Source organism: Strix uralensis, chromosome 6, assembly GCF_047716275.1.
Source record: "Strix uralensis isolate ZFMK-TIS-50842 chromosome 6, bStrUra1, whole genome shotgun sequence".
In the NCBI taxonomy this organism is placed as follows: Eukaryota; Metazoa; Chordata; class Aves; order Strigiformes; family Strigidae; genus Strix; species Strix uralensis.
The window spans coordinates 38,748,182-38,771,280 of NC_133977.1; the positions used below are offsets into that span (position 1 = coordinate 38,748,182).

At 40.5% G+C, this 23,099-nt stretch overlaps 1 protein-coding gene across 7 annotated transcripts in view; it reads left to right on the forward strand.

Moving 5' to 3' along the window:
• The window catches only part of THSD7B (thrombospondin type 1 domain containing 7B), a 331,460-nt gene that overhangs the window by 229,599 nt on the left and 78,762 nt on the right, over nucleotides 1-23,099 (forward strand). For all 7 annotated transcript variants that reach the window (XR_012629528.1, XM_074873761.1, XM_074873766.1 and 4 more), the window contains one exon: nucleotides 17,308-17,486. Coding sequence is in view for 6 of the 7 variants with exons in the window: in XM_074873761.1 (XP_074729862.1) it covers nucleotides 17,308-17,486 (179 nt within the window). In the remaining variant the exon portion in view is untranslated. The remainder of the gene's footprint in view (nucleotides 1-17,307; nucleotides 17,487-23,099) is intronic.

A 23,099-nucleotide genomic window follows, 5' to 3' on the forward strand; every position in this document is an offset into this window, starting at 1 on the left:
ATTTTCTTGAGACAATCGTATTTAATTACAAAAACCTGGTGATGTCACCTGCTGTTGCTCATGCCAAGTGCACATGACTTCAGCAGTCAGTGGTCTCATCCTTGCAATTTTGTACCAGTCTCAAGCTCAAATTGATATATGTATATTCCAGTGTCACTGCTTGCTGGGGCTCTGGGCTGTGGTTCTGTCCACTTACGTTTCACATATAATCAAGTAGCCTATATCAAACAGAAGTAGGGCAGAATTAGAAGTAGAGTAAGCAGGAAACATCATTCCATCTGGGTATTTTCTCCCAGTTTCCATGATTTGCAGTTCATCACAATCATTATGCTAGATCAATTTACAGACAGAAGCCCTTATCTTAGGGGCAAATTCTGTACCTATGCTGCTCCCAAAACACTAATGCTCTCTGACTTACAGTCAAGAAACTTAGGACACCACACAATGTGATGTAGTAGGTTGGAAAGTTGCTTGTGAGCTATATGATGGGAGAGGGAGAAATGATGTCTCAGGAGGACATTAAGTAATACAGTGGGAACCATTAATGTTGCTGAGTATATAAGGGAGCAGAGAAAGAAGTGGGGCTGCTCTGTGGAGGGTCTTCAGGGTGAGGATCAGCAGCCTGAGCCGCATGTAATAAAAGGAAAAAACCCACCCTAATGAAGTGATTGAGTCCTGGAGTGAATTCCTCTCGCAGCTGTTGATGGCTGTTCCAGCTGGCTGCACAGATTCATAAAGCAGCTTTCTGTGGTTTGTGTTTCAACAATGTGCTGTTGTACCAATTGATTATGCCTCTGTGGCCTATGAAGGAGGAATGCTATACCTTTCCCCCTCAACATTACCTTTTCTTCTGCAAAAAGGGAGCTGTTGGGTTCTGAAAGGTGGGTTTGCCTGCGCCGTGACTTGCTGTTTTGGAAAACTCAGGGTTTTTATCACTATTAAAAAGAGGAGGTTGCCTGTGCGTGGGGCTTTTCTGAATAACCTTGAAGCCTGTTTTCTGTCAGTGATATTTATGTGGCATTTTTAATGGTCTGGCTTCTCTTAGGGAGGTAGTAGGGAGTGGTAGCTCAAGGGGATTATTGTTGGCTTTCTTGTCTTCAGCTTTTTATCTGAGCAGAAATTATTGTAATATGGCCCTGGCACAGGACCCATGTCAGATGCCAGAGAGGGTGGTCAGTACTGTACAGCAGAGCCCTATCGTGTGCCCTTCCTCCTTCACTCTTTTTAAAGAGTGCTCTGAAGACCTTTAGGTTTGGAAGTGAGATGTAAAGGAGGACTGAGATGTTTCTACCCTCTGGATGCCCCATAAGAGTTCCCCTAATGGTGGACTATTAATCTCCAGCCAGACCCCTGTTTAATACCCAGGAGGTATAAGCTCCTAATTGCTACCCAGTGTTGAACACCTCGAGAGGAAAGGGATATTTTGGTGACTTTGGGTGTAGAGTTCCCCAAAATGGGCAGGAGGCTCCATAGCCTCCACTTCCATCACTTGGGACCTGCCTTCCAACCAGAGCAGTTAAGTGAAAATAAGTACAGGGTTTGTGTGGCAAGGTTTTCGTAGCAGGGGGCTACAGGGATGGCTTCTGTGAGAAGCTGCTAGAAGCTCCCCCATGTGCGGTGGAGCCAAGGCCAGCCGGCTCCAAGAGGGACCCGCCGCTGGCCAAGGCCGAGCCCATCAGCGACGGTGGTAGCGCCTCTGGGATAACGGGTTTAAGAAGGAGAAAAGCTGCTGCACAACAGCAACTGCAGCTGGAGAGAGGAGTGAGAATCTGTGAGAGCAACAACTGTGCAGAGCCCAGGGGCAGTGAAGCAGGAGGGGCAGGAGGTGCTCCAGGCCCGGAGCAGAGATTCCCCTGCAGCCGTGGGGCAGCCCATGGTGAGGCAGCTGTGCCCCGCACCCAGGGAGGCCCACGGGGGAGCAGAGACCCACCTGCAGCCCGGGGAGGACCCCACGCTGGAGCAGGGGGATGTGCCCAAAGGAGGCTGTGACCCCGTGGGAAGCCCGTGCTGGAGCGGGGGAAGAGTGTGAGGAGTCCTCCCCCTGAGGAGGAAGGAGCGGCAGAGACAGCGGGTGATGAACTGACCACAACCCCCATTCCCCGTCCCCCTGCGCTGCTGGCGGGGAGGAGGGAGAGAAATGGGGAGTGAAGCTGAGCCTGGGAAGACGGGAGTGGGGGGAAGGTGTATTTTTAAGATTTGGTTTTATTTCTCATTATCCTACTTTGATTTGATGGGTAATAAATTAAACTAATTGCCCCAAGTTGATGCTGTTTTGCCCGTGATGGTAATTGATGAGTGATCTCTTCTTGGACTTATCATGACACACGAGCCTTTTGTTATATTCTCTCTCTCCTGCCCAGCTGAGAAAGGGAGTGATAGAGTGGCTTTGGTGGGGACCTGGTGTCCAGCCAGGGTCAACCCACCACAATAAGCCTGATATTTATGGTCTCTAGAGCTGGGAGCTTTCAAAATGCACTTCTGAACACATTATTGAATTAGTGATGGAAACAAATCATTATCCAATTAATAATTAGCAGAATGTTATTCAACCATAATAGAGAAGAGCAAATTACAGAAGCATGGAGAATTGCTAAGCCCTGAGAAATTATTCATGACAGGTTTTTTTTAGCAGCTCAGTTTGTCTTGTTCACAATTACTATCAGGTGACCTTTTAACATTTGCTAGCTGACCATATTTATGACTAATTAAGCCATTGCCTTATATATTGAATGCCAGTCACTGTGATATCTAGTCATTGTTCTTACTTTATGACATGTGGGGGTGTGTTCCTTTTATTTCTTTCAGTTCTTCTGACTTCTGTTTCCTGCTGTTTTCCTTTTGCAGGACAGTGTTTTTCCTTCCTTTCCCTTGAACCAGGAAAGAAGTGAGAAGTTGTAAGACTTAGACCTCAGTTCTTTGCTGAGTCCTTTTGAAGAACTTTTACAAAATGTAGAAGGACAGATGTAAGGATGCAAGCTTTGCCTTAGAAGAAGATTTAAGTTTGTACCAGACTTGATAATGTCATGACTACAAGGTATAGAACAATAAAATTGGTATAGAATAGAATAGGTCAGTTTGTAGCTGTCCTAGAGAGCAAACTCTGGGCTCTTGCCTTCTTGCAACAATGATTTTCACTTTCCCTGACTGAAACCTGGTTGTTGAACTTACCACTGCAGTAGGGTTTAGTTCACTCGTGTCAATGTGACTTATTATGTGGATGTATCATAGTTACCAAGTGAATGTACTGTGAATTTGTCTAATGTAGAAATTAATCACTGTTCAGAGGTGTTCAGAGTCTGAGACCCTGATCTTATGCTGTGTTTTGTGAGCAGTTCTGCATTTGCAACTTGAGGGGGAAAAAAAGAAACCAGAAAAAATTGAAATCTATTCATCTGTGTTTGTCATCAGTCTAGACTCCAACTCTCTTAAACCTATTATCTGCAAATATATTAACCCTTTAAGCATCCTTTGTCAACAGGAAATGGATTTTCTCCCTGTTGCTGTAGTTGCCGCATACAGAGTATCCCAAGGTCCAAAACCAGTGCAGACAAAAGCACTCCAGCTTTGCCTAAATGGAAATGCACTACTGGCTTGCCTGGTGTCTAGTTTCTTCTGTAAGGAGCTGAGACCTGGGCTGGAGGGACCTCTGCCCTGAGCCAGCACAGCTCATGTGAATACTCTGGGTCAGCTGTGGTGGGTACACAGGTCACACCCTGACTAATTTACCTATCTTCACTGCAGTTTAATTTTGCGTTAGCTCATGATTAGGTATGACAAGCTTAAAAATACAAATCCCAGACTTTTCTGAATTTTATTCCTTTCTATACCAAACCTTTTCTCTGATGTCCAGAAAAAACGCACTGTAGTTGTTTTTTTTTTTTTTTCATGGCTGGCTTTTGTGATTAGTCTACTGCTTTATTTTAGTGGTGTTGTAATTTTCCTTGATTGCCCGTCCAATAAGGTCAAGAAATGAGTGACCTGCAGTTTCCAAATTGAGCTAATTCTTTTTTCCTGGATTTGGTTCATTCTTCCTTTCCTTCCTTTAATTTGGAAATGCATTTATGAAATTATGGATAGAGGTAACTATCTCTAACTACATTACAAAAATGTAATTGATAATTTGCCTTAATTTGTCTTCCCATCAGAAGACTGGCTTATATTGTGTTCAGCTCATTGCTAGTCCAGAGGGTCTCCATTCTCTGGCTGGTGTTTGGAGCATCCTCTTTGGACATGAAATTGTCCTCTTAATTGCAGTTTCATCTGCTTTTCAATTTGTCATCTGAGTTCCTTGTACTATTTTTGAATTTCCACCTCCTTTGTTTTGAATTATTTCATGTAGTTCCTTTGACTCTCTTTTTTGTGTGCTGTGCCAACAGGTTTTTTTTTTTTTTAATCTTAGAGGAACGTAGGGTGCCTCATCTGTTCCAAATCAAAGGCTGGAGATTTCTGTGCTCTTGCACAGAGGTTCTGCTTTTGATCCAACAGGCAATTTATGGAAAGCAGGAATTTATGAAGAGCGCTTATACTATTCAAATTCTGCTGTGTTCGCAACAACAGGAACCTGGAAGAAAGACACAACAGACAAATAGATCCTGGCTTTAAATCACAGAGCAGTTAGCTTCAACCTACAGTCACCTTAAAAAGCTTTAATTATCTCTAAATTTATGAAGGGCACGGCAGGGATGCTCATATACCTCCTTATTCTCAACAGTACTGTGTTTTAGTTGTGGGTGGACAAATCAAAGAGGCCTGAGTTTGCTCAGAGGGTTCTCTGGCACCTGCTGATGCAGGGGTGTAACCCGGTTCCTCCCAGTCAGGGCGACATAACACTGCTACTGGGAATGCTGCTGGCCATGTCTCTTCTTGGAAATGTCCTCTCTAATCCCGAATGGATGGGATTAGCAAACAGATGCACCAGGAGGAGTTAAAAATGTTGGTGATGTGAAAACTCTATAGTTTTTGTGGTTGCTGGTGGGATGTTCCCTGCTCTGAGACACATCAGGGCAGCATGTGACAGTGCTGCTTCTGTCCTGATCAGCCATGTCCCCAGCGTAGAGAGATTTAGGACAGGATGCAAAGATCATGGATCAGGAGTTTCAACTCCTAATGCTGAAAACCAGGTAGTACCAAGTCTCATGAAGTTTAATTTTCTGAAAGGTCAGCCCAGGGTAACACTCTATTTCTGCTGGGGACATTCCTCTGGGGTTTACGCTCCCTTATGTGAAAATCCTGGCCACTAGCTTGATAAACATTGTATGACCTACCTGTGAGTTAACACAAGGAGCTGCTCTGAAACCCTGTGGTGTGTGAATCCCCGTGCTGTCATTTTAGGAGAAAATGAGATATTTTCAAGTATCTTTTAGTCACTAGATTTCAATAATTGTTCTGCAAAATGATATTTCTGTAGCCTAGAAAGCTATAAGCAAAACTTAATAGGTTAAAGAAATGTGAGCTAAGTCTATCCTGGACTGATAGTAAACTTACCTTTCCTACAAGGTAACAATTTTGGAAATAAAGAACTTGGAAAACCTATGTTGAATAAATGCCTGTTTATTTTTGAATTTTTGAAAGCTATTTTAGCAATTACTGTGGTATACATTTTTCCTTATCTGGTAAATTTTATTTTGAAGAATGAAATTGTTGCAGAAATTTTGTTTTGAAAATCTTCAGAAATAGAAACTTTTCTGAACAGAAGTTTCACCCATGTTTTTTGAAATTCCTAAGTATTTAATTTCTTAGTCTAAATGAAATTTTATATTGAAATTTCAGTTTTTACACAAACCATTAATTCCAGAATCCAACTAGTTTAAGTGGTTTCTGTACTTTCATAAACAGCATCCTACAAACAACTTATTGAGGAGGCCTCATTCTTGACAGCCTCATTCTTGACAGCCTCTTTTCTTTTACAAGGTAAATGGGGCAACCCTGTCTAGGCTGTCCTCTTCCCAGCTCCAGACTCCACACGTGGCAGCCTTGGGATGTTTCCTCCTCCCTAAAAGTGTGGGAGTAGGAGGTGGTCTTGGTGGTTAATGATAACCTGTAGACCCTGTGTTCAGACTACCCGACCCTTCTTTTGGCATTTGGATTTAATGAAATATTACAGTACTCTTGTTTCTCTCTGTGATTTCCCCATGTGTCTCTGTGGTATATCTCTCTGTGGCCTACAGAAAAATGACTGTATTACCAGGACAAAGCTTTTCAAAGACTGCTTGAGGAGAAAGTTTCAGCTAAAAATTCACCTTATTTTCTGCCCATCCCATCCCCTGGCATGGGAATTAAGGCTGGGTTTGGATCATGGGTGCCAAAAGGTGTTGCCAACTGCAAACAGGGCTGTCCTACCCTTGTGTCCCCACTTCAGGACTCTTCAAAGCCACTGTCACATTTGACTGTTTTTCTGCCATCTCAGAGCTAAATAGCTTCTAACTTTAGCCCCGAAATCCTGTCTGGGTTCTCCTCTGGACCTCTCTCCAACATTTCTAGACATCTCCTTGGATGTGCAGTGACACTCTTAATTACAGCTGTGGCTGCCAGGGGAGCTGTAAGCACAGAAATAGAGCCCATAAAGGACCTGCCCTCCATTTCTTGTTTGACTCCAGGATTTTTACATATTGCTCTCATAACGGTGCTAAAGTAACAATGATCTATTCCCTATCTTTTTGTTTTCTTTTTTCCAAAATCTATTCGTGATAAGAAAATTTGGCTACAATTCTTCCTTCCTGGATGTTAAAAGATTTATCAAATGAAATTTGATCACAAGACAACTGTTCAGACGTTGCTGTTCTCTATGTTTTTCTGGCAACAGAATCAAAGGTAAACAGCCATCAAAAACGTTATTTCTGAGTGGGTCAAACTGGCTATCAAAGAAGCTTATTTAAAGCAAAGTAAGACTTTCCCTGAGGCATTAGTACATAGAAATGTACATTCTTCTAGATCTTTATCTTCTTACAGAAAGCAAGTATGCGTCTTATGAGGAAATATTAAGAGGATTAGCTGCTTTTAGCAGCATCCTCTCTAGGTGCTGCATTTAGTTATAGTGATGTCTGTTGTTACTCCTTGGCTTTAAATATAAATCTTTATAGCGTGTCTTTTTGCCCAAATTTCTTTTATGCTTTTTGCTGCATTCCATAAAATGACCCTTTCAAAGAGGCAGCAGTACCAGACTATGTGAAAGAATGATTTTTTTATTAACCTCAAACCGGCTTTCTTGTGTCTGATGGTCATCGTCAGCCTCCACTTGCCAGACCACCTCTGCCCACCCTTGCTCATGTCCGTGCCTTTTGTTTCTATTATTAGGCTCAGTCAGTTTTTCTCTGGTTTTGACAGGTTGATTAAAGCTCTTCCATGGGAGTTGGGAAGGTTTTTAGTGTAGAAATAGTAACTCAGTGTAGAAATAGTCTATCAGAGGTTTAGGAGAGCTTTGATAGCAAGTTAATGCACTGGGCAATCTACTGCCCTGATTTCTGCAGTAGGCTACAGTAAGAGTATCTCTTTGAAATGTGGCCTGTTCTCTTCGGCCTTAGTAATGCATTTGTCACAAATACAGCCTGTTATGAAGCAAGGCTCTAATAAAATGTTAGCATACAAAGATACATTTAGAATTAACGTTTTTCTCTCCTTATGTGTCATTCCATTTAATACATTGTACTGGAAGTATGAAGAAATACCATTTTAGCCTAAGCCTTTTCATGAATTATGTATTCTAGTGTTAAGACCTCTACACTTTTCCTGCTTGTGGAGAACTTCATGATCCCTTTGAGACATGTCCTTCCCAGCCTGTACTGGGAAGTGTCAGGTACTGGTGATAGTTCACAGTATTCCTGTCGTGTGGGCTTTTTTCCAATGTTTTTTAAACTTATTGTCTTTTGTACAGCTCTGATGAGCAGGACTTTCAGGCAAATAAATGGATGACAAATAATTTTTAAGTGGAAAGTTACAGTTTCATATCTTGACCACTGGTGGGAACCCCTGTGACAGCTGGACGTAGTAGGTGTTTTAGTGGATTTCACAGGAGTTAAAGGGTTTCACATCTGACCTATTCTGAAGATCTTCAGAAGCAGTGTCATGTGTTCCTCCTTGTATGGAACAAGAGTCCTGCAAAAATAAGAATTCCAGTTTCGGCACATAGGCCAGTGTCTGAATAAAATGAGCTGACTGCCTGAGCAGCAATGAGTTTGCTGGAGCACTGCATGCAGTGATAAAGTTAGAATGACGGGGGCAGATGGGCACGTAGTAGGTATCTTTTTAAGGTGCCTGATGTAGTCTGCTTGATTAAAGAGTTTGGGAAAGCAATTCAGAAACATAACAACAGCTGACTTCAGAAGATTTGAGGAAATGAGCCTGAATTAGGAAATGTGGATAAAATTAAACTTCAGCTCGCCCTGCTCTAAGGATTATCATGATGATATTGATGGGTAACTGAGAATTTATCCTACCTTAGTCTATTCCTGGGTCTGAGATATACTTTGAAATCTCTCTGTCCTCCAAGGTTTGCAAATGAGGATGGTGTAAATTAAATTACTGAGAGTCTGGTTTGCAAAACTTCTGGTATTCCTCACTACAGACAGAGATTCCCTCTGTGAAATCTTGGATCTCATTTGTGTTTGGTAACATGGAGGAGCGACCATTAAGAAACATATTATTTAACAAGATTGCTTCGCTTTCTGCTTCTGTCTGAATTCATTGAAGTCCTCCAGCAGAGGAGATTGAACTACACAACCAGAGTGCTCAAAGTCACGCTGCAAAATTGAAACAAAAGTCTATCAGGAATTCAGTGCATCGGTACTCTGTGCTTGGGGCCTGCTAACATCACAGAAATGTCCTATTTCCATCTCAAGGTTTTCCATCATCTAAATGAGTTGTGCTGCTTTCCCCGTGTCTAAGCTGTGGAAAGCCAGGACTGTTCCCTTTCTTAAGATCTTGTTTCCATCAGACGTTTTTTATAGTACAGCTTTATTTAAGAATGTCGGATGCGTTTGTATCCTGCCTCTGTAGCAAGGTGACCTCTGATAGCAGGAGTGAAACTCCTTATCTGAGCAGGCTGGACCTCGCGGCAGCTGCCTGGCATTTGGAAGAGTACTCACAGATCTTCCTAATGCTGGTAATGGTTAGTGGCATCTTTAAAACAGCTCCAGTATAATTAAAGCGTGTAGTTAGGTTTCTCATTTAGTGTCGATGAGATGGGAAGGAATTGAGGCAGTGTATTGATTTGAATGTATTGATCTGAGAGGTCACTGTGTCACTCGCCTCCCGTGACGGCGGGGAGGGAGGCTGTGGAGGCTGCCGCGGGCTCAGAAGCTTCTCCCTGCCTTTTCAGTGCCTTGAACAGAGGCCCTTACACTTGGTAATAATACCTCTTGACTTTGTAAATTAAAATACTAGGAACATATATTTAAAGGAAAAAAATAAGGGTTTTTTTCACATTGTTGCGAACTTTCTTGATAATATTAATTGCGCATGGATTTAATTGCTTTGTGTTCCTTTCTTCTGCAGAGTCATCTAGTGGTTTATTTTGTCTGAAATAAGAGCAATATTATAATGCGCAGTACATGCTAATTATCAGGATACAAGGAAATGCATCAGCGTTTCCCATTCTGTAAAATGGAAACCGTTGCGTTGTTGTCCGAGGGAAGTTGTCTAAATGAAGCTTGTCTGCGTTTTGGGGTCGCAGGTTGGCAGCTGAAATGAGATGGCATATTGTGTTGACAATGCCTAATGTCGTACCTTTAGAAACTGGCAGAATGATGCTCTCCACAGAGGGCCACAAACTCTGAAATTGAGTTTCTTAGTGAGCTCCAGCAGAGCCTGAAACCATTGACCTTCAGTCCATATATGATTTACTGATGGGGGCAGATATTTTTGGTGACATTTGGCGGCAGCTTTCTCGCAGTGATGGACCCTTGGCTCTGGAAGATGTTTCCCGCCTGGTCCAAATTGCTCAAGTCTGTATTGATCTTCAGAGCACTCTGCAATGTACATCTATTTTTGGAGCTACTGTGCAATTGGGCCTCTGAGAGAAGTCAGATGTAGGAGCAAGAGGGGAATTTGACGGTCTGTGGACAATTTAATTTTGTCTTTGTGATGTATTGTGGAAGACTGTAAAGCCTTATTTTTTATATAAATCTCATAATAATACTAAAAAACAAACAGAATCTCAGGCTTGTTTTAAAAATCTGCTTTTACTATGAATTGAGTAGCCTGAAGAACTTAGATGCTAAACAGCTCATAATAAAGTACAGTGGGATGAGTTTCTTTCCTGATATACAGAGGATGAGGACACTGATAAACTAAAAAAAAGCTACTCCGTTTTGTTTGGACAAAGAAGATGATTTTCCCAGTGTCAGGGTGATGAGTAAAGTATATATAGAAAAACACAGCTGAGCTACTATCCTAACCGCTGTTGATTCCAGTGGATGTTTTTTTATTTGAGTAAGGACTTTCTTAAGACAGGGCTCCCAAGCAACTGGCCCAGCCGCTGCAGGGGAGCAGCCCCAGGAAGAGGGGAATCATTTCCACAGCTGGTTTTGGAATCCAGACAGATTTGTGCAGCGGATTTCTGCCTCTCTGCATCGAAAGTTCCCTGCGAGATGAATGTACGCTGTGAAGTCTTATTTATTTGCACTATTTATTTGCACTGAGAAGGCAGCAGACAAATCTCTCTTCTCCAGAAGAGTTCTCTGCTTGTTCTGCAATCTGTTACAAAGAATGTACTAATTAACGGAGACTTCCTTATTTAGTTAAAAGATTAGATCTATCAACTATTATGGTTTGTACGTAGCTCAGAATGTAAGCTTGCAAGTTCTTTAAGGAAGAGAACTGTAATGCAAAATCAAAAGAAATTAAGAATCATAACGCAAAGTCAGCACCAACCGGACTGCCTCATCAGGATTTATAGAGACTGTGAAATTGAGCAATAAAACCAACCTTTGGATGAATTTCAATAACAATACTGTTGAGTTAAACTTGCTAGTGTTTTTTACAAGTCCTCTCTGGTCTATTTAGAATCTATAATCAGTCTGCTATGAGATAACGAGAGCATGTGCCTCTCTGTTGAGAAGAGCAAGTGGGAATAAATTAGCTGAGGGTCCATTATATGATCTTTGCAAAATATTTGATGTGAAAGGTTTTTTTGCTGGGTTTTTTAGTTGTACATTTACTGAATGTATTCATTAGATTATCTCTTACATTTCCCAGCTAGCAAACTAATAATGCATAAAATCTCTCAAATCCTTGCCTATTAAAAAAAAAAAAAAAAAAAAAATTGAACATTTGCTGCATGGCAATACTACAACCTTTTCAGATGCAGCTGAATTTGTTAGCAACTTTAAGATTCCCAGACTTATTTGGCTTAGTTTCCTTCAGTTAATAATGTTCTCCCTTGAAGCAGGTTTTAAATTGGACCTGGTTTGCTTAGGACAAGCTGCTGCCCTGGTAGCTTACAAGCTGCTGTAGCCTTCGATCATGCCGTGTGGCCCATGGCCGGTGGCTGCCTTATCCACAGCACATTGGGAAAGCCCCAACTGTAGAGATGTGTTCAGCTGGTGGAGTTAGTCTCTTAACTGCAGTCTGTGCTTGATGCTGAGTTTTAACCTGAGTTAAAACATGAGGTTTGCTTTGTAGGAGATCCCAAAGCTTCAGCTGAGCAGAATCTGGCCCACTGAGTGCCATGGTCCACTAGGTCTCCCTTATAAAGTCTTTAGCTATTAGACTTTTAGCACCGCATGGATTTACTGGTGTTATTCTACATATTTCACAGTCAGTAACCAAATGAATGTAAATATTAATTGCAAAATGAATCAACTTTTTTCCTCTACCTTTGGTCTGTGTAATTAGAAACATTTCTCCTGTGTCACTGTCCACTCTGCTGCTCCCTTGTTAAAGGGTGATCTCTTTTATCATATAGACTACATTGGAAATTAGTGGGGTTATTACCAGTGGCAGTTGTGGTGATGCACAGAATTGTCCTTCTCATAGTAATGACCTTGAGTTTTCTGAAGCACCTCAAGGTTTACTAACAAGGGTAGAACTGCTAGAAGTTTGTTAATTGAAATGATGAAATATGTTAGAGAGGATACAAATGAGTTTAAAGCCAATTCAATTAGAAGTGCATCTGTTTCCAAAGCTGCTGGAGAATTGTTTATTTTCAAATCACTTTTAAGTCAGCCTCCTGGAATCCTGTTGGCACTGTTGTTTAACGCTGTGTGCAGACCTTACACCCACAGCAAATTTATCATTTGCAAGTGCAACAGTCAGGTGGATGCCAGTGTCTTACGTTAGCTTGTAATGCTGCTGGTCACCTGCTTCTCCCACCACAATCCGTTTGCAGATATAGAGGGGGACAAGGAAGGACACTGCAGCCCCTTGCTGGCTGTGCCTGGTGTGATATATGCAGTGTCTTGTGTAGGTGGGAAAGAAATTGTGCTACTCAGAACTCCCCATGGCGCTGTAGTGCAATCCACAGCCTCTTCATGCTTCTGTGCCACTGACACCCACCAGCCCATCACCCAGCTGCCTTCTGTTGCTTTGGTTCTTTTGGGTTGCACAGCAAAAATGAGACAATAACAGTTTTTACACCATCTATTTGAGCCTTAACCTCCAACACCTGCCAGACCATCATCCTCACTTTATCCATCTACCTGCTATTGCTTTGTCTCTTGGGCTGCACAGCAGAAATGAGACGAGTAATGGTTGCTGTGTCGTGTGTTTGAGCCTTCCCAGTACACCCTGTGTAATCTGTGGGTGCTTTGTTTATTATAGACACTTTAGGGAAGAGACTCCATTTGTGGCTTGTAGAGCAACAAGCGCATTGTTCTTAATGAATAAATAATAGTAAAATGAGCTGTGCAGCCTAGGTAAATGCACTTGTTCATCCCATTATGTTGGCAGTGTCTCAGTAGTAAAACAATAGTGCTTAAACATAGAAAAAGCTCATTTGATCATCCAGCTCAGTTTTTCCTGCCAATTCAGGACTATTCCCAGTAGTATGTTTCAAAGCGCCTACTTAAATATCCCATGCACTGGTGTTTCTGTTGCTACCTCCTGTGACATCTCTGTGTGCAGCTCCAGCTCTGTGGCGTTCAGGAGCCTGCTGTTGGCTCAGATAGGACAGAGGCTCTCATCTGTTGTTTCTAAATTAAATGAGCTTTATTTTAATGGGATTTGAGATTTTGAGGAATAAAAAAAAAAAGTTAAAGGAAGCTTCAAGAAATAATATAAGAACACACGGAAAACAGGCTGAGTAGGGCTGGGGAGAAGAGAGCATCTTTTTCCATAGAAGGTCTTGGAAACTTAACAAATCTTTGGTACCATCTTCTGCAGAGGAGAGAAGAATGGGGAATGTGATGGATGAGTGAGATGTTTAAGGATGACACTGACAAAGCCAGCTGTGTAAACTCAACCTTGAGTTAGTCTTCCCAAGCTGAGCAACCATAACTCAGAAATGTTTATGCTGTTTCCCTTATTCATATTCTGTTATGGTAAGTAATCCTCTGGATAATAGTCTGAATACAGAATTCTTTATTAATAGGTTGTTTTAATAGCATATCTCCTTTGGCTTTTTTGGGTTTTGGGGTTTTTGTTTGTTTGTTTTGGGGTTTTCTTTGTATTATGCACCATGCCAATGCTACAAGTTTTCTAGGAATGCCAATACTAGGATTATTATGGGTATTCATGCTGAAATCTTTTCATGCCCCTGTCAATGGCAAGCCATTGCTTGGGTTCTCCAGAGAAAAACAAATATCCTGTTCTCATAGGCAATGGATGAACTGAGTACAACATTATTTACTAGTTTCTCATAAAAAGATAGCCATAAAGACATTCTCTGTCTGAGCAGAGAGGATACATCACATAAAGATTTTTGGAGGAAAATTTTTGTTGAATGAAATCTTTGATCCATGGGTATCTCAACAAGTGATTGATAGAAGAAATAATGGCAGCCTGTGAGAAGAGCTTGAAAGAAAGTTATGTTCCCATTTTGATTCTGTAGCATTGTTCTGTATGGAGAATTGTCTTCCTCTGGGCAGTATGGTAATTTAATGCTCTATTAGCTGGCCATTATTTGTTTACACTTAATGAAATTTAGAAATATGGGTGAGGAAACTCAAAAAATAATGAGCTGGCCTCTTAGCAACAGGACATCTTTAGAAATTCTGTGGTTCACTGAGGGATCCACACTGCACTTCATGGGGATGAAATACAATAGGTTATTTTTGTTTATTCTAACTTTTCCTTCCTCTTCCTTATATTTCTTTTCTTATTATATTTCTTTTTTTGTCTTATATTTCATTATAGAGTTAGGTCTTGAACTGCCGAAAGGCTTAGCCCATTTTGCCTTCACTGATAAGTTGATAACCCCTCTGTCTAATCCTACTTTGAAACAAGGCACTTCCTTTGTTTCTGTTGAGAGTTAATTACCTAGGCTGTCACACAGCCCAAGGAAAAATGATATTTCATACAGTGGTGGAACAGAACTCTTTGGAGAACTGCCTAAGAAATGATTCTCATAAACCTATCAGGAGAAAATTTCTTTTACTTATCATAATGTATTATGAATTGCTTTGAGTGGCAACCTAAGCAGGTGGAATAGAATATTAGTGGGATATTTGGGAGTTTCATTTGGGGGGAAAAAAGTGAGTCTATTTTGGAAATATTTGTATATGTGTGTGCCTGGGTGTTATCTCACCTGGATGAGAATACAAAGCATGTAAAGTTGAAATATCTCAAACATGCGAACACCACTGTAATGGATTAGGTTGGAAATAATTAAGATACCCAATTCCAGTGGCTTTGGAGCTGCAAATGAAAAGGCGACGCAGCACATGGAGATAAAGGTAGCAAAGAAAACCAGAGCACACCGTTTGGGGACAGGTCTGTACCTTTAGGGAAGAGTTACAGTGTGAGTTACCGGGGAAATGATTGCAGCTGTCAGGCTACGGGGTGACTGCTGTAAAGGAAGAGGGAACAGCACCATCATGAAGTAAAAAGAAGAAATAAAGCATCATTGAACTGAAGGAGGGAACTACTGTTGTTTCTAGTATTTTTTAAGGCACTGTTTACAAAAACAACATCACTATTTCTTGTACTTCTACAAGGAGGGGGATGCCTAAATAAGTCTGAAACCTTTCTTGTTACTGACTTAAGCATGAAGACCAGGAGGGAGGCAGCGTATTGCTGCTGTGGGTCGATGCTGAGGGTGTAACGCAGTCCTGCTTCAGAGTCAGCAGCAGGTTCAGGCACGGCAGAGCTGGTAAATCCAGCTCTGGGCCAGAGTAAGCTCGGTGCCTCAGCCTCAGTGTTTCTCACAGAGTTTGGTTCTCATTGTTTGTGGCTGTTGTCTGGGGATTTTGGAGGGTAGCTGCTTCTGGGTTGTTTTTTTCTGGGTTTTGTTGTTTGGTTGTTTTTTTTTTTTTTCCTCCCTGCTGCAGTGACTGTCACCTTGATAGAGTGGGGAAACCCTTCATAAAAGAGTAATTGAATGAGCTAATTTGGTATTCTGTAGGTAAGGAATATAGAGGGAGCGTTAGTGCAATGAAAAACAAACAGAAAGAAAGGGCATAAAAATGAGAAACATCAGAAATACATAGGATGAAATTCAGTTATTTCCGTGACCGTCATTGCCAGAGATGTCAGAGGGTTGAAGCCGCCTGTAATAAAGGCTGATCTTAGCAGCCACTGACTTTCACGGTCTAACATGAAATCTCTTTTTTGTTTAAATTAAAATGGTACATACAGACATGACAAGCAGATAATAGAAACTCAAGAAGAACAAATGCAGCACGGTAAGCAGCAAGGTGCAGGAGTTATTCCACACTGCCGACCCAAGACTGCTGCCAGTAATTCCCCGGTCGCCCCGAAGGCTCGGCCGCACTCCACGGCCAGTGCTGGGCTCTGCAAAATCTCTCTTCCCATATGCCAGCTCCTAAATCAGCTGTGGGGTTGTGCCTGTATGAAGGAACCTTGTTTTTCCTCTGAGAAAACCTGTTGGGTTTTAATTCAGCAAGGTGTTGTTCCTGCGGATGTCTGGTATTCTGATATTAAGAGGTGATGATCTTGGGAGGGCTTTTATGTCAAGTCAGGTTAAGGTGAAGGCAAAGCTTTAAAATGCTGTTTAGGAAACCCAGTGTCTTGGTTTTGTCTGGGATGGAGTTAATTTTTTTTCTAGGACCAGGTATGGTGCTGTGTTTTGGATTTAGCATGAGAGTAATGTTGATAACACACTGATGTTTTGAGTTGTTGCTAAGTAGTGTTTATATTAACTCATGAACTTTTCAGCTTCTCATGCTGCCCTTCCAGCGAGGAGGCTGAGGGTGCACAAGAAGCTGGGAAGAGACACAGCTGGGACAGCTGACCCCAACTGACCACAGGGATATCCCAGACCATATGGTGTGATGCTCAGTGTATAAACTGGGGGGAAAGTTGTCCAGGGGCTCCTGCTTGGGAACAGACTGGACATTGGTCAGTGGGTGGTGAGCAATTGCATTGTGCATCACTTGTTTTGTATATACTAATTTTTTTATTATTATTACCACCATTATTTTTATTTTATTCCTTTTCTGTTTTATTAAACTGTCTTTATCTCAACCCATGAGTTGTTTTTTTTTCCCAGTTCTCTCCCCATCCCGCTGCGGGAGGGAAGGAGTGAGTGGCTGTGTGGTGCTTAGTTGCTGGCTGAGGTTAAACCACAGCATAGGCAAAACAGTTGGAAAGATGTATAGAGAGCTACCAGAAAGAAGTGAGAAGCAGGTTTCATCTGCTTCTCCCAAGCACGAGTCCCACACTGCTCCAGCTGGCAGGCTGCAGGCAGGTCCCTCACATGTCCTGTTGGGAGCTGCCAAGAGCACTGCTCTGGTGCCTCCACCATCCTCTGGTTCTGTCTGCTGGGAAGAGAGCCTCTGCCTCCCTGCCTGTGCCAGCTCTGGAGATGGCTAGCGCAATACTAAAGGGGTACAAAATTAGGCTGTACACTTAGTTCTCCAGAATTTATTTCGGCCAGGACCTCACAGAGAAGATAATTACCACCTGTTGGTGACCACCAGCCTCACAACAGATACTTCTGCCAATGTCTGTCCTTTACATCAATCAGTTTTATCACAGCCTTCACTGGACTAAACCAAGTAATAATTAGTTTTAGTCACTGCTGTTCTTTCCAAACAATATCATAATCTCACATTGGAAAGTCATTGTCAACCTGCCAAATGTCTCCTCTTTAAGAAGTTCTCATTTTGTGTTGATTGCACAGATTGCAGTGAGACATCAGAGGATCGGAGTTCATTAGTTGCAGTGATTAAAACCTTTCTTAAATTTTTGGTTTAGGTTACATTGAAGAATCTTGCACGGTCCCTTGCCCGTTTGATTGCAAGTTAAGCGATTGGTCCAGTTGGTCCCCTTGCAGCTCTTCTTGTGGACCGGGGGTGAAAGTCCGATACAGGTGGCTTAAGGAGAAGCCTTACAATGGAGGTCGTCCCTGCCCAAAGCTGGATCTCAAGAATCAGGTGAGCGGTGTTGAAAAGCCAACAGCAATCTTTCTGTGCTTACTGTATTTTTAATTGTGATGAAAAGGTACTGTGCTGGTGAAGAAATTAAAAATAGAAGTTATCTCTGGGACCACAACTTCTGTCAGATTTTGTAGGCAATCCTCAAACTTCTTGAGGATTGAGGGGGAGATGCTCATTCAACAGCAGACTTTGACCTGAAACACTATTTCTTATATGAAGGAATTTTTTTCTCCTGGAGTGCAGGAAGCCCTGGATGAATAATCCCACCTGGACAGAGTGTAGGCATCAGAGAGCTCAGATGTTATGGGTACTTTAAAACTTTTTAATTCTCTCTGAGACTATGGTTGCTACAGAAACATATATCTTGCTATTTTTAGCAACATTTCTCTTCAACACAACACAAGTTCCCTTGAACATTAATCTCTGTATATTCAATATTGAAGTATCCCATCAGAGGAAAGTAATCTCTAAATTGCTACTCTTAAAAAAAGATCAGCATCTATTTAAATGCTTCTTCATGCTGTATGCATTTCTGCAAAACTAATAGTGATTTTCTACACTTGCTGATTAATTCTCAACACTGATTAACACTGATGAAGTACTATTTAGTTTTGCCTATCCTTTATTTCAGATTCAACCATGAAAATTAATTAATAGAACAGAAACAGTCATGCAGAAGGGACTTAATATATAAGTTATGAATATATATATAAAAAAATACTTTACATAGTATGGGTAGAAGGACTTCAGTAGCATTCATACAAAGATTTATTCATGTAGTGGTTTGTAGGTGCTAGAGCTGGTGGATCCAGTTGTTTTTCTGCGCAACCGTTGGTGCAGCACCACTTCTAACACCTGATTCTGAACTTGCCTCATTTTCTTCATAGTTTATTTTTTTTCCTGTGAGAAACTTGGTAAATACTTTTTTTTTTTTTTTCCTTTTCCTTATTACTAGTTGAAATTCATAGGCAGTAGCCTAACAGAAGCAGCAGGGACTACAAAAATATAAAACTGCAATAAAGTGTATGTTGTCCATACCTCAGTGCTTTTCTTAATAGATCAGACAGATCACCAAAGAGGCAAAATGAAATCCCACAGTAAGTCGTATGGTAACAATAAGCTCCTTTGTAATGAAAAGATACTGGGGTTTGTTACCCATAGACACAGCAGACTACTTCCATTAAAAGTAAACCTATTGCTATAAAGTGTTGCCTATTCCCACACACATTAGATCTGCTAATTTCAAAAGCCTTTCAGAAGTTATTAAAGGAAAGAAATTGTTTAAACTTGGAAATTATGTCTTTGTACGGTTTATCGGTGCACAGTGCTTGCAAAGTGCCACGGCTGGTATTATTATAAACGTGGTTGATGTTTTTTGCCTCTTTAGTGGGAACACAGTCTTGATCAAAAACTCACTGAATTCATTAGAGGGCTTTCTGTTGCGGGCTCTAGTAATGGAACCTTAGAATTGCATTAAGGTCTGTTTCTTTAGGTTTGTGACTTTTTGGGTTTTGGGGTGGTTTTTTGTTTGGTTGGTTTTGGGGAGTTTTTTGTTTCTTTCCCTGTGGGTTTGGGGTTTTTTTAGGATAGAAATGGAAGCTGTTTAAGCGCACAAGTGGATTATCTTTTTCCAATTTAGATTTATAGGATTGGATCAGATCCTATATATTTTGGAGCTTTTAGGATAAGAAGAAATTGTGCTAATAAGGAAAGTGTGTGTATATATGTGCACACTTAGATGTGCACACACATACACATATTGTGTACATGATTCTATTAATTGCCTCCCCAAATGCTTCTCAATCCTTTGTGCAGTTTGGAAGGAGTTTTGGTCTGCACCCACTGGACTTTGACTTCCAGCACTGATTTAGAAACACCGAGGTCCTTAGGCACATTGCAGCATGCACAAGTTGCCTACCCAGATGGTAAACTAAATTAGCTGATTGCACTGCTGTTTAGCTAAGCTGGACACATATCATTAATCCACTGCAAGGCAGATTGTCTTCTGTTTCCTCTGGTCTGGGCAGTGTTTAAATCCTAGAGCAAAGCTCTGTAGATTCTTTATATGTAAATATGTGGCATCCTAATTATTTTTATATAATCTGGGTTAAATACCTGCAGTAAAATACTTGCTTTTCTTTGATATCAGGCATAAGAAAGCTAAATCACCTCTCTGCTGAGATTTGCTCTATCTTTCACTGGCTACCATGTTACATTGTGTTTTATGGAATTGATAAAGATGTTAGATAACTTAACACCAAGAATAAACTCCTCTAGGCACCAGTAGATTTCCCTTATTATTTCCTCCAGTATTTTTTTTTTTTTTTAATTATGCTTCTAAGCTTGGGTCTTGTTATTGCTTAATCAATTACTTTGGAGGACCCTCCATTTTCCAGTGTCTTATAATTAAAGCCCTCAGTCAGTTTGTGTCTTTTTCTCATTAAGCCAAATAATCTTTTCACCCTCTTCTTGTGAAGGGTGTTTTCTAAGCTTCTTGGCAGACCCCTTTATGTCTTTTTTTTTAATGCCTTTCAGGTATTTGACATAAATTTAACTACAGAGAGTGTTACTTGAAACACTGTTCCAACAATTCTCTCACCATTTCCCATCATGTCCAGTGCCCGGCCAGTACAGATACTTTAGCAAAGCTTTGGAGAGAGGGGCAATTTGCATGATTAAAACTATTTATTTGATGGATAAAATAGTTATTTGAATCACATAACCTGTTCCATAACAAACTGTCCTCCTAGGATAAGTTCAGTCACTGTAGTACAGGTTGCTTGTGTACTTAGGACAGAATTTTTTAGCAGAAGTTTAATTTTATTCAGAGATAATGATACATTCTGTTACTGCATCATGTTCTGTGGGGGTTATGCTCTTAATTCCACAGAGTTTTGGCTCTTCTGGAGTATCTTGAAGCCACTCCTTTGGATGTCTTCATCCCCCCCTGCCTGTAGAGCCTCTCAAGCAGTCTGCTCCTTTGCAGCAGATGTGAGAAGTAAACTCAGAGTTAGAACAATTAATTCAGCTTTTATGTATTTCTTCTCATTAGATGGACTAGGTTGAGCTCTTCCAGATTTTATTCCAGGTTTTGTTATTTTCTACTAGAAATGACAAACAGTTTGTGTGGGCTGTATACACTTGGTAAGCACTTGATTTGATATAGTCACTTCAGCCTTAAACTTCCTCTGTGTTGTTGCGCTGTGAAATTAAAAAATGAATTACAATATCTGAGGAAAAGACGACAGTATTTTAATGCAGGTCCATGTAATATGTTGAATTACTTTGGTCTCGTACCTCTAAGTGTTTGAAAGTTGTTGAAGAGTTGGTTAACTACATTTTGCTCCATCTCTTAAAGAAAATGGGCATGGCATGTAGAAGCTCTACAGCTCTTAGATAAGGATATGATTGCTTCTGAACAGCCGATTGGATTATGGGGTCAGCTGGCAGATGTTCTTGGCTGTGCAATGCATGTTAAAAAAGGTGTAGCATTTACATTTTTCTATTTCTGCTCTTATTTGAATGCACTTACACAGCATGCAGTTTCTAAGCTATTTAATATGTAGTTCTACATGATGAAAGGTTAAATATGAGTTATGGGGGGTTTATTGCTTGAATATTCTTTTATAGGTTTTTAGGATTACTACAAGAAAATGCATCTTATTTTAAAGACTCATGAATTCCAAGGATTATCTTTTTATTGATTGCTCTAATATATATTCTTGTCAAGATTTTCCCTCCTTCTCCTTCCTCCCCCTCTCTCTCTTACCGGATCCTGCTAAAGGACAAATATCATAGCATGTAGTTTATTCCCTTTATATATACTGTATATATTTAAGCAAACATTTTAAAAGGATTGGGAGCATTTGTAAAGGCAGGCATAGCAGGAAAAAAATGTAATGTATTTGAAATTTAAACTTACTGCTTCCTTTAAAATGAATATTTTATTCTTAATGACATTTTCCAGTGTTCACTCTAGAATATGAGATATACAGACACCTTGCACATTACAATTGCAAGTACTTCTACTGAAATTGCATACAGAAGTTTAACGAAAGGGAAAGGGGGGCAGTGGTACCTTCACAGATCAGATCTCTCAGAAGCAGGTGTGAAGATGTATGAATTTGTGGTAACCTTTTCATAAAAAATGACTGGTTTAGTCCTACTTGTGCTGCAGAGAAAACAAATTTTTTTGATCAGCAAAAAACCATGTCAAATTTCTTTTCAGAAGTGAAAATCTTACAAAATTATAGGCTTTAAAAACTCACCATTAAAATGTACAAGATTGAATGGGCTCCGAGACTGCTGTTAACTACAGAAGTCACTATCTCTTGCAAGGCAAAGCTGGGCTTGGGGCTAGAGGTGGAGCGTGTGTGTGTGATCTTTCCCCTTTTCTAATCTGTAATGTTAGGAAAGGTCTGTTCAGGAAAGTCCTTTTGTTGATAAGTTTCTAGGGCTTTTCACACTTTAATTCCTCAAAAAACCCACAAAGAAGACCAGCATAATAGTATGCACACTAAAGTCTGACTTGCTCACATTTGGTAGCCATTTCTCAAGGCAATTTTTGGCTCACATTTGGCCAGCTAAGTTTCCATGATCCCAAAATCATTGTGTCAGAGGAACTCTGCCTAAGGAAGAGCAACATAGCATGGCTTGTCACAGGACACTGTAATGAAACAAAGTAAATTTTTACGTAGGTAACTGCTCTCAGAGCAATAATTTTGTATACAGTAAAGTTTCTGAATAAGCAACATATAACACCACTGTATTTCTCCTGTTTTCCTTCCTTCAAGTTATATTCCTGTTCTTAAATTGTTGATGCAAAATATTTGCAACCTCTTTCATTTATTTTTGTCCCCCTATCTAACTGTGAATTATCAAAATAGTATTATTCTCTTAATTTTGAGAGTGTCTGAGTATAAAATATTTTATTTTCATGCTTTGTTTTGGTGTAATACTTGGCTGTACTGTTCCTTTGCATAAATATATCTTCTATACATACATGCAAGTGTATATGTGCAAGTGTATGAAGCATTTTCAAAACTGTTAGGCTCTTTTGTTAGAAGTTAAGTTTGAACCCAGCGTCTTTCATTGCTATCACTGAATTAGCTCACATCCAATCCCTGGATGGTGAGTTGCATGTATGACCCTTACCTTTCAGTATCAGAAATTGGTCTTCAGGGATATAATTAATAATGTATTAGCTATAAATAGCTCCTGCTTATATCAATTATTTTATAATATAGATTTCTAATTGTTGGAAGAGTCACTGAACTTTTTTGAGGCACTCAAAATCTTTTCATCTCATGGATTTCAGCTGCCAAGAGTTTATTTCTGAGCCCAGTCCTGTACTGCTGTATCAGTAGGATCAGCTGTGTAAGATCCCTCGCTGTGGCATGCAAGGACACAGCTGACCTATATTTTCCTCTGGCTCTGTCTATCAACACTCATTTGCTTCATGTGCAACTTAATTCTGGAAACAAAAATCCTATCCTTAATCTTGGTTTTACCTTCAGAAGGTCTGATTTCCTCCCACTCACCCTTAAAGGAAGGAATTACAGCATTGAAAACATTTGTCCTCTGATTTCTAGTGTGGTTTTACAGTGTCAT